This window comes from Nyctereutes procyonoides, unplaced genomic scaffold (assembly GCF_905146905.1).
Source record: "Nyctereutes procyonoides isolate TBG_1078 unplaced genomic scaffold, NYPRO_anot_genome, whole genome shotgun sequence".
NCBI lineage: Eukaryota > Metazoa > Chordata > Mammalia > Carnivora > Canidae > Nyctereutes > Nyctereutes procyonoides.
The window spans coordinates 58,785,294-58,797,467 of NW_026575146.1; the positions used below are offsets into that span (position 1 = coordinate 58,785,294).

At 44.3% G+C, this 12,174-nt stretch overlaps 1 protein-coding gene across 10 annotated transcripts in view; it reads right to left on the reverse strand.

Annotated features, from left to right (window-relative positions):
• GLIS3 (GLIS family zinc finger 3) overlaps positions 1–12,174 on the reverse strand; it is a 621,575-nt gene that overhangs the window by 41,568 nt on the left and 567,833 nt on the right. For all 10 annotated transcript variants that reach the window (XM_055311375.1, XM_055311377.1, XM_055311373.1 and 7 more), the window contains one exon: positions 4,088–4,256. In XM_055311375.1, coding sequence (XP_055167350.1) covers positions 4,088–4,256 — 169 coding nt within the window. The remainder of the gene's footprint in view (positions 1–4,087; positions 4,257–12,174) is intronic.

The following is a 12,174-nucleotide window of genomic DNA, read 5'->3' on the forward strand; positions in this document are numbered from 1 at the left end:
AGCCACTGTCATAAAGTACCGCTGGTTCATTCAACATGACACAGTAAAACACTACTTCCCATAATAAGTTTAAATCAACATTAGGTGATGTGGTGGTACTACATAAATCATTGAAACGATGTGTCATTCAGATAATATTTCAAAATAAAAATGAGCCTCATCAAATTGAGAGAACTTGCATTTACTTGATTTTATGATGGCAAAGATCAAAGAACCTGATGCTAACTGGATAGATGTGGTGGACCTTTCCTGACTTCTGACAGTGACTCAGCCCATTTTATTAACAAGCTAAAGCCAAGTAAATGATGAATCAGTGCTCGCAAAGCAGGAAAAAATGCGTTTCCCACTAAAAATCGCAAAGTGTGATAAACCTATTTCCGTTAAGAAAACTGCTGGAGTTTTTACTGGGGGATTTCCCAGGCAAACAGAGGCAAAGATATATAAACCAAAAGTGGAAGGTAAGCACATTTCCTTGTAGTGTTTTTATGCTGCACACTAATGCAAACACAGTGCATAATTCAAGGCTGTTTGATGTCACCCTCCTCCCCAAACCTGATCGGAAGAGATAACCCTCCATCTCCTTGCCCAGTCCAGTTGGCCTGGCAAAGGAATGAGCCACATATCCACTGGGAAGAGGAGAGCACAAGGCAGAGCCACAGGTGTAAGGTCTCCTTCATCACCCAGCCATATAAAGTACTGTTACCTTCTTCCCCTGCCTCTCCTTTTTACCTTCCATGATGACCACATTATCAACCACTATCATTACTTAACAACCCCCCGGCTTCTAAACCTCAATCTCCCAGCCATGCCAAGGTTGCCTGTCTTCACACTATGCCACATGCTGGGTGCCTCACCTGCTATGGTTCACTTAATCTTAATTCCCAATGGGGTGCAAGCAGAGGTTCAAAAGAGTGAAGGAGTACCACATTCCCTACGTGGTGCTCTTGATGAGAAGGAATGTGTCTGCTGAAGAGGAAAAGAGCAGGTGAGTCCCAACTCTGGAGCATTCTGCAAAATAAATGTCCTGAGTCTTCAGAAATTGTCAATGTCATGAAAGACGATGACGATGATGATGGTAACTTTTTAAAAACTTGGGAACTTCATTAGATTCAAGAAGATTAACAAGAAATGAGAACTGTGATCTTATTAAATCCTGGATCAAAAGAAAGGATAGAAAAAAAAGAAACTGGCTATAAAGAACGTTATTTATACAATCGAGGAAATTTCAGTATTGACTGCATGTTAGATAATGCTTATTGATGTTAAATTTCCGGAGCGAGATAATTACATTGTGATTATGCAGGAGGATGTCCTTCTTAGGAGATCTTTCTTGAAGTAATTAGGGTTAAAGCTCAGTGATATTCACAACTCTCTCTCAGAGGGTTTGAAGACAATAGGCAAACAGGCAAACAAAGGATCTCTCAAGTCAGAGAAAGAAAGAAGGCTGCAAAATATCAACAGTGGGTGAATGTGGATGCAGGGTGTATGGGTGTTCACTGGACATTTCTTGTAGTTGTTTTATATGTTACAAGCTTTCAAAAGAGGAAATTGAAAAAAAATTATAAACTAATATGAAATGTTAAAAACAAAGAAACCCAAGCAACAGGAGCACCTAAGCGACACATTAAAACAATCAGCCACCGTTGGAGGTGGGTGAATGTGGATGCAGGGTGTATGGGTGTTCACTGGACTATTCTTGTAGTTGTTTTATATGTTACAAGCTTTCAAAAGAGGAAATTGAAAAAAATTATAAACTAATATGAAATGTTAAAAACAAACAAAGAAACCCAAGCAACAGGAGCACCTAAGTGACACATTAAAACAATCAGCCACCGTTGGAGGTGGGCTTCAAACATCAGGTATTTGGTTGTTGTTAACTCCAGTCAGGGCTAAAATCTTTTTTCTATCTTTATTGTTTTAGAAGCTGTGTGCAGAAAGAAGACACTCAGATTGCTTGTCTCTTGTATTCTTGTAAACAGAATATTGATAAGAAGATGGGACGAAGAAGAGGACTCAAGTGATGGTTTCTTAGCTTCATGACCCTGTGGAATATGATTCTTGGCCAGGCAGAAGAAAATGAGAGGATGAGGAACCCATGGCTAATATCACTTAAGACCCAACTGGAAACTTAACAAAATGCTGAAGTGAATAAGCTCATCTTAACCTTTAGAAATACATCAGATACCTGGCAGGACTGTCCATCCCAGTGTCCATGAACTTAAGAGATGGTTACTACTTGCACGGTTCTGTCAGCAGCCTGGGTGGGGAGGCTGGGAGGTGTTTGCACTTGACTACATAGCAGAACAGTTAAGAGAAGTCTAACATCTTCTGATCCATATATCTGATTGACTATTAGATACATCCACACGGACATTTTACAGCCACCTAAAACTCCAACCCTAAAGTCCATTTATTACCTATTCTTTCTCTCCCACTCCTCCCCCTACTAGAAAAACACTCCCTTCTCCTGTGTTAATGACATACCTTTCCATTTGTACCTAGAGGTGTAACTCACAGGTGAATTTGGCCCTTCCTTTTTATTCCATATATGTATAATTAGCAATTCTCATAAATAATAACCCTTGGATAAAATCTCCATCCTTACCACTTCACCTTAATTCAAGTCCTCATACTACTCATAAGGACTCCTACAATAACCTCTTTCTTATTTTCCCTACCTCCTGTCCCTGTTCCCAACCTCAATGACTCTGCCACCTTGTCACCTGAGTTCCTTCATTATAATGACAATCTGATGTGTCTCTCCTCATAAATGGGCTATAATGGTTCTTCACTTTTAGTAAGAGGTAAACCCCTTGGCATGAAATGTATGGTTCTACACAGGCCAGCCCACTCTGACCTGACTTCATCAGTCCTGTCTGCTCTGGATGATGTTCCCTGAACTTACTGGGACCTCCTTCCCTGTGTGTCCTTGTCCCTCTCAAGTCTTATATGTGTTCCTCTGGTGAGCCTTGATGCTGCTCCCCATTTATCCATTAAGAAAGTCTTAATCTTCCTTCTAAATCTAGATAACGCTTTCTTCCCCTCCCTCCCTGAGACAGAATTAGGGACGTTCTCTCTTGGCTCCTGTGGCATCTTGATTATGATTACATCATTTATCCAAATAGAATTACTATACTTTGTTTATGTGTCTTTCTTCACCCACTAAATCTTAAGGGCAGCACCATGTTTTAACAACCTCAGCATCTACAGCATCCGGAACAGTGTCCAACCAGAGTACTTGATAGATTTATTAAATGAACAGATATATTAGTAATAAGTGAAAAGTAGGAATAAGTAAAAAATATATATTAGTTTATATTAAATTTAAAAACACATATTTAAAAACTCACAGACCAGGCCAACTCCAATGAAACCACAAATTGCTGGTTGAAAATTCAAGATTGAAAAACTTTCACTTCTGCTGCCCATTCAACCCATTATTTTGTTCTGAGACTCTAGGATTGCTCAGGGCTCCCCACAGGGACTTTATTCCTCCGTGGGTGTCTGGTACAAGCCCTACAGTCAGTTCAAGCCTGCTGACACGTGGGAGGATAATAAAGGGAGCCATGTGCTGCCCACCACACTAGAAGGTTGGGCAGTCCAAAGACAGACCGAAATGTCAAAATTTAAAACTTTTCTCCCCAAAACTCTTTATGAGAGTGGTATCAACAGAGAGCATTCAGTGAACAGCCCCTTGCTGGTCTCCTCTACAAAATCCTGAATCCTTTGATGCTATACTCTCAAGCTAATGTTAATCTATGAGTGGAGGGCACCATCTTGCATCTGGAGAGCTTTTACACCTGTGGGGACACTGCTGAGTCCCTGATACAGACTGAGGGAAGGTGGAGAAGATGCACATTCGGATGCATTTTCCCAGCAGACACTTTAGCTGGCGACCCTACCCCCCCACACACCTCCATATCCCACAGAAACTAAAACAGATCCTGGGATATTTGATCCACATGCTCTGCACGTGCACTTTCAATATTTCACCTTTGGATCCCTCGACCCACCGATGGATTATTAATAAAATTCAGCGGTGTCAAAGAATTTCTGGGCCTGTTAAAAGGGAGACAGATGGCCTTACCTCTCGGCTCCTGCATCCACAGCTGTGAGTGGAGGTAGCTGGGAGGCAGGGGTGTGAGGGCTCCCCTGCACATTCTGTCCCGGAGAAGGGTGACCGACAGTATGTGGGGGTGGCACGGCCCCAGCAGCTGTTCCGCTTCGGCTTGAGTGATTGCTGGAGAAGATGGAAGCTGGAATCAAGGAGAACAAGCATCAAACCACATGTGCTTTACACACCGAAGGCTGTTAGAGAGCATGGCTTAGGGGCTCGTTTGTCCTTCTCTCGGTGGCTTTCAGGGAACAGTGCTTTGTTTACTGGATATACACAGCTTTTGATTTCAGGGGGAACAGGATCCCTGGCTAACATACCTTTCCCACTACTCACTCATACTATGCTCAGGTTTGGCTCATTCCCTGTCTGGACACTAAACAAGTAGTCAATCCTGTATGTCTGCCTCTGGGCAAAGGTCTCTGTACAAGCACTGTTCCGTCACAGAGGACAAGAGGTAAGAGAATATTTGGTCTGCTGACCCCAAGGGGAAGAACACAGGCCGTGTGCCTCTTCTTGTGGATGCAGCGAGTCTCCGCAGGTCAGGCTGGCTCTCTCTGTCACCCCTAAATCGGGGTAAGGAGGTTCTCCTGGTCCTAAGCACAAGGGCAGGATCGGATACCCTCTTAACCTCAGAGTCTAACTGAACCCAGGCATTTCCCTGATGGTGTGATAAATGGACACTTAGTCTCCATCAGTGAGGAGTCCATGCCCGGCACCACAAAACATGAAAAGGGGCTTCAAACACAGCTCCAGAACCCCCCCGCACCCAGGCCTCGACTTGTCTATTACGACACAGAGACTGAGTTACAGCCTCATTTGGAGGGGCAGCCTAGCCTTTGAGAACTGTACGTGACCTCAAACTTAAATATGTGCCCATTTAGATCAGCTAATTGGTACGATGTCACAAAAGAGACGAGGCTTGTCACTTTTAGAGTATCACTATCAGAGAGGCTCTCAGTGTCTAGGACCTACTCAGCAGACATCTCATTATGCTGCAATCATACCAGCATCATTACGCTGACTCTCTTCAACTTCCTTCTCTACACAAAGCTATGCTGAGCTTTATACCCATCTCTGCTCTTTCTGAACTTACTCTACTGATGTCAAAGAATAAATGGTTCTAAAAAAAAAATAAAAGAAATCAGGTTCAGGATTAAGAAGCAGCAGCCACAAAATCAAAGCGATGTGAAGGTTTAAAAGTTCAGGGAGCGCTACTTTTAGACCAGTACCACTTTCCTCCAACCTCTCCAGGAGAGAATGAACACCCCAGATGACCCAGCCCCCAAAAGCTTAATCCAATGGAATGAGAGTTCAAGTACTTAAAGGAACATGTGAGGAAGTGGAATTACCATCTTCCCGCTCAAAAGCGACTGACAAGGGTGTGATCTGATGTGAAAGGTTTATTTCTGGTAAGTCAGCACTGTGTCAGGTTAACTCTTGTCCTCAGAAGCCTGCATCCTCCACAGCCCTCCAAGACCCGAAAAGGTAGGAAGACTAGAAAGTGCTTACTCGCTCAAAAAGGCACTGCAGGGCTCCGGTTGTGTGGCAGCCTCCAGAAAAGTTGCACGTTTGCAAACTTGCTAGAGTCACCTTATGAATCACTACCCTCATTTACGCTCTGCTCGCTCAGGCAACCACAATTCTGCTTGTATTCCAAATAATAATTTTACCCAGGGGAGAAGGCTGTTTAGATTGACTGTGGCAATAGTTTCAATGCTGGTGTTTGTCAGCATGGAGCTTGATGTTTTATACACTATTCCAAAAACTAATGGAATAATAAGAGGTCACAGAGACACTGTGGAAACACAGCTAATTTTTTTTTTTTCCTGCTGGAGTGTAGCAATGTGAGCTCTCCTATTTATTCTGTCACAGTTGCTGAATACGCCCATCACTCACTATCCCCTGGAGGTGGTTTTGTATGTATGTGTAACATGTTCATCACAAGGGATGCAGCCCCTGCCGTTTCCAACCCCGTGGGCAACAGGGACTCTTGGTGTGTGCGCTCTATGCTCTATGCTATGGTTCAATAGAAAATGTGGTGCTTCCCAGCAGTCTCCATTAGCTCTATCAGCTACATTTTTGCATAAGCCACAAAGAAATAATGGGTTGGGAAATTTGGTATTGTTTGCAGCCTGCTACACACTGAAAGGTAGTCCTCGTAAGGGCTTCTCCCTATCCCATTTAACAGCCAGGACCAACTGTGTGTCCATCTATCCATTCATCCATCCACCTGTCCTCCAACCATTATTTTTTAATCCAGTATTTATTAAGTACTTACCACATGCTAGCCCCTCTACTGCATGAGGGTCCCTGCCCTTGAGGAAACTACAGTTTAGTGAGGGGAACAGGCTCCAGATGTCAATTTACCAAAATACTGAGACCTGCTGGTAGACATCATCAAGTGGTGTTCTAACTGCTTCAACATACTGTCTTATCCACGGCCCTAAACTGTGCTAAGCTCTGGCCAAATCAGACAATTGGTCACACCTCAACCACATCATGGCAACTGATGCTACTGTGCTTTTGACTGTAACATCTTCTACCTTCCTCTACTTATTTTAATACTTTTGCTCTGTATGCAGTCACCTGTGTTCCTCTGATTGCTCTCTCAGCAGCCAACTATTCCACACATATCTATGGAGTACGTATGGTGTGGCAGACACTGAGTGAAGTCCTGGGATAGACTAGGGAAGAAGACACCCTTGGAGCCTACTATCTCCAATGGCATCATTCATATTTGTTCAAGTAAATAAGGATGAACACAGTCTAAATGTCAGTGGAGTCCATCTTGGGCTCAATGGGTAGGTAGGACAAGAACAGAAAGAAACATTTATCTACCAAATCCTGTTTTTATTGGTCAGGAGGAAGGTTGCCTTACCTAGGGTGTTACTTTTCTCAGGTAAATAGGCATGTGTTACCAGAGTGGCTAAAGTTCTCATAGATGTCCAACACCATTGGCTGCATTGGAGCAGCCTAGGGGCAGAAAGCCAGAGATTCATGGTACATTTGAGGGGAGGTGCTTCCATGTTACATTTGGTTAACAAATGGTTACCATAGCAATGGCTGCCTGTAGGACTAGGTGGTGAAGAAGGTATGAGGTGGGGTATGAGGTGGGGCATGAGGTGTACGATACAGAGCCGATGGTCTCAGAAACCTGTCCTCCAGCTGTGCTAAGGTCAAGGGCTGACTGACCAACAGTCAAACACATCAACAGCACTTTCTTCCACTGCTAAAGCTGGGGAATGGTACTGAAACAGGCAGCGACCCTTTGCCTGGAACCCCAGGAGAATAAGAAAGGGAATGTGTTGGGTGCAATTTAAAGTCTGAATTTGTAAAGTCTACAGTATAGTTTCTTACATCGGTTGTAAGAAATAACGTGTGTGCAAAACAAAGCCCAAAATGACTGGCGTCTATTTCCTAACAGATGGGTTGAGAAGTGTCGGACAAAAATCTCTCCTGGTGACATAATCTAGCAGAAGCTGATAGTTCAGTGTCTATGAATGGCACTTACATGTAGTCCTGGGCAAGACCATTGCTTGGAGCCACTATAATAACCAAGATTTAGAGGAAATACAAACAGAGCATGGCTTCACAACGTTCATCCAACCCCATTTCACATACCCTTCTGAAATAATGGACAAAACTCTGGGATGAGAGAACTTGGGCTTTGCAGGATTGCTCTTGGCTTCTACCTGAGATCCACATTTCTCAGGGATTGCTCCTGTGGCACAGGAAATACTCTCCTATTTACACTGACTTTTAGGAAAGTTCCACCTGTATCAGTCATACATCCAGGATTCCATCTTAGTGTAGTTTAAGAATATCCATTTGTTCATTCATTCATTCATTCATTCATTCATTCATTCATTCATTCATCCAAACACAATTTTCCAGTCCCTGCCTTCTATGAGGCTGGTGCTGGTCCCTCTTAATGTTTGAAGTTGAATATCTGCTGGCTTCACACTGAGTGCCCAACACAATACATGCTTCCTGACAAACACTCGAGCTTTGCCAACTTTAACCTCCAGAAGAAAACCTCCACATTAGAGTGCAATGGTCAGGTCATTTACAAAAGGAAACATTTCCTTCCATACACACTCAACCAAAGGGGCATGCAACAAGACCTGTGAGTCAAAGTATAAGGAAAAGAACTGATCCCTCTAGAACCAGAGCAATATTAACAAAATTGTTGTGATCAAATCAAATGGTGCATGCAGGCTGCCCATGGGGGTGGCCTTCATTGTCTGGTGTCACCTCTGGGGTGAGTGCCTCATTCAAGGCTAGAAGAGAGCTTCTAGGTGCCCCCCAGATGGCACTGATGACTGGCAGTGAAAACAAGTGGTTAGGCATGGCAGTAGAACATACTGGAAATTCTTAGTGCTTTTGTGATTAAGGGATGGTGGACTCCCCAAGGAAATAAAAGCCTGGTCCTGAGCTGGATTTGTGAGCCTTGCCTTCAGCAGAGAAGCAGGAGCTGGCCTCCCTGCCACTTTGGGTTTTCTCTCTAGAGCACAGCTTACCACAGTTCCCCCCACCAGTCTCCTGCGGACAGAGGCTCGAGGAACTCAGCTGGGCTTCATAATTCTAACAAAGCAGCATATGTTGATCTATGTGCTCCCCAGAGGCCATCTCACCAGCTATTGGGACCAGGGCATTCTAGGCTTGAGCCTTTAACTAGCTCAGGTTAATCTGGGTTAATAAACAGCTCTTTCTCCCTGTCCAAATGAAAAACAATCAATCTATATTTCTGTGGATATAGACAGGGCACCCCCGGGGATACTTTAGCTGTCATGTATTCACTATGTGAATGGAGGCAGGCAAGGAGTGTTCCCGTAGTGAGGCCTACTTATTTCAGGCCCTTTCCCAAGGCCAGAGAAGGCTACCATGGGCTCTGCTTGGCTGTGTTCTTATCATTTTAGAGGAAAGGGAGGAGGACCTCCCTCGTCAGGTGAGGTATATTAAAATAGCCAATTGGAGGGCATATTCCTGTACAAAGCAGTAAGGGCACTTAGAGTCCTGTTTTTCAGGCTTTACCTTGCAAACAGATCACCAGGGACAAGTACTGATTCTGATTCACTAGGTCTTAGGGGCAGGGAGTGCTGAGGTTCTGAACTTCTATCAAACTTCCCCAAGTCCTCTGGGATGCTGCTGATCTGAGGATCTAGCAGGAGAAGCTAGATCATCTCAGCTGTGTTTCGTCTCCCTGCTGCCCTAGACCTCTGAACCAAGTTAACATTTATTGAGTACGTTGCAAACCTTTCCACGGTTTACTGATGAGGAATTTGAGGCTTCACTGAGTTCCTGATGAGAGTACCTGGCCTAGGGCACGTGGTTGGTAAGTAGTGGAGCTGGAATCCAAACCCAGGAAGATGGATTTCAGATCACATGTGCCTAACCAGAAGGCTACACTGCCTCTCAGACACAGGATAGATTCAAGAGAAGGCCTTAAGAGTGTTGATACTGCACCCTCCATTTGCAAAGACTGGAGTCACTAGGCATTCCCCCCTCACACGCACAATGCACATGGCTCCAGCTGCAGCCACCAAAATACTGGTTAGAATGCCAAAAGTACATTCCCATTTCTGTTTCTGCCCATTCTAAAAGCACTGAAGTGACCTCAGCATGGCTGAGAGAAATTTTCCAGCTCTGAAAATTAACTCAGGCAACAAGTTAACTAAATTATTTGGTTTGGAAAACAAACAGCTGGGAGGAAATGTGCTTTTTTCCCAAATAAAGATTTCAGATGCTTGTCAGGGACATATTGATCTACTGGCAGGAAAGAAGGAAGGCATGGATGGATTATTCATGAGCAATCAGATATATGCACCTGTTACTACAAGTGACTACGATGTGGTGGGCTGAAAGGTCACCACCTCAATCATGCACAGAGCACAGATCCACCGTGTAGATCTGTTGTGTCTGAGTTTGCACTGTAAACGTGCACTTGGGGTCATTTATGATTCCTTAAGAAGCCATTGCCATTGTAGTGGGCCTGCTCTCATAGGAAAGGGGGAAGGAGAGTTACCCATGGACTGGGGATTCACTTACAGTGAGTGCTAGGATAATGCTGGGACCCTGAGAAACGGCAGGTAACGCTCTTAGTAGCTGGTGCGCAAGGGGATCTATGGGCTGACCAGTCATCTCTCTGGCAGTACTTCTGGGTCTGGGCACAGAGGGTTCAGTGAAGCAATGGAACTGAGCTACACTTGGCTTTCACAGAGATAACTGGAAAGAATTTGATTTCCCTGTGAATGGGAATGATGAGGTCAACCTTGTGTCTGCCTCCCACTCCATGCCCCCATGTCCCCCAGGAGAGATCTGAACCTGGAAAAGAGTCAAGAAATAGATGAACTGCAATGGGAATGATAACTGCTCTGGCCTCACTGGAAATTGGACACTGGAGAGAGAGACAGTGTCAGGTGGTCATTCAGTGAACAAAGCGTGCACAATAGGAGTCAGATGGATGTGAGTTTGAATCTGAGCTTTACCAATTACCAGCAATGCATCTTGGGCAAATCACTTGGCTTCAGCTTAGTTTCCTCATCTTAAATAATGAGAATACCTCACAGTATGACGAGAAGGATCATATAATTTATAAAAACACTTAGCACGGTGCCTGAACCACATTTTAGTGCTGGAGAAACCATAGTCATTATTCTTTGCTTATTTGTTTTATTATAATTATTCCTATCAACAGGATAGAAAACAAAGGTATATGTTGCTCCAAAATTGTCAGTCTCCCATCAATTATAGCCTCTGACCTAGAGATGTTTATAAACTGTGGACTGGGGAAGCAAAAAGAGTATATACATATACATCACGCTCTCTGATAATAAGCATCGCTGGTTCAATTCTTCTAATGCAAGTTGCTATGAAGTGTTGAGGGTCTGCGATAGAATCCTCGCAGAGTTAAAATGTCGTCCTTTATTTTACATGGCAGGGAAGGGGGGGGAATACACACCTCTGAGTTACAACCCATACAGTGTTTCAGTTTAAAAAACAACAAAGTCATTTTCATGCATGACTACGCTTCGTTAAGGAGTGAAAACGGGCTGTTACTAGAATGTCAACACAATTGTCCCTCTTGAAGCTCAGTTTATCTTGAAGTATTTTTACATTTTCAGCACTTCGCTTTATTTGTTTCTCCAAGAGCATAAAGATGCAGCCGTGGTTAATTTTCAGAATTCAAAAAACACTTCCCTGAAGGATGTGGCCAGTGCTGGGGGGTGACGGGAGATTTGCTCCCCAACAGTGAAAATCTGGGCCCCAACACTTTCTGTGGTTCTTTGTGTTTCACCATGGAACAATTTAATTGCACCCTAGCTCAGTGGAATATGCTTTCAGGACCCAAATTCAGGAACCAGGCAGAAGTGTCCAGTGGGGAGAAAGCCCCATCCCCTGGAAGCACAGAGATGCTGCAATTACTCCTGGCCTGGTCGCCCCTGGGTACAAGGGCTCTGTTCCCTTTCTCTACCCTTCCAGGATCCTGTGGGCATTCCCCCTTACCCGCACCCCTCCCTGCATCCCCCCACCCCTGTTCCTGCACTCCCTGCCCCTCCCTGCATACCCCCTTCTCTGTCCCTGCACCCCCCTCCCTGCATCTCCCCCTTCCCTGCCCCCCCAGGCCTTCCTCCCATCAGGGGCAGCATTCCACATTCTAGCTAGCATTAGGAAAGGGAGGAACTTCTGAAGGGTTCCCAGAGTCATCCTTCTAATCTTTCTCTCCTCCTGGAGGCATGAATAATTTTAATATTGCCAATCTCTAAAATTCTATTCTTCCTGCCTTTTTTTCCTCTCCCTCTTTGCAGTGTGGATTATCCAGAAGTACTGATAAGAGGATAATGAAACAATCCCTTCTCAACCGGCTCGGGTGGCTGTCAGAATAAAATGACACCATCCGTACATCCTTGACATGCTACCCCAAGCTAATTGATGGCAAACAATGGTAACTGTCACCTGTGCCCTAAGACAAAGCAAACATACTCGTGTCACCTGATGGGAGAGCTACCTGGCAACCGATGAACAAATGTGTTAGAAAGACGTTCTATTAAGGTAAG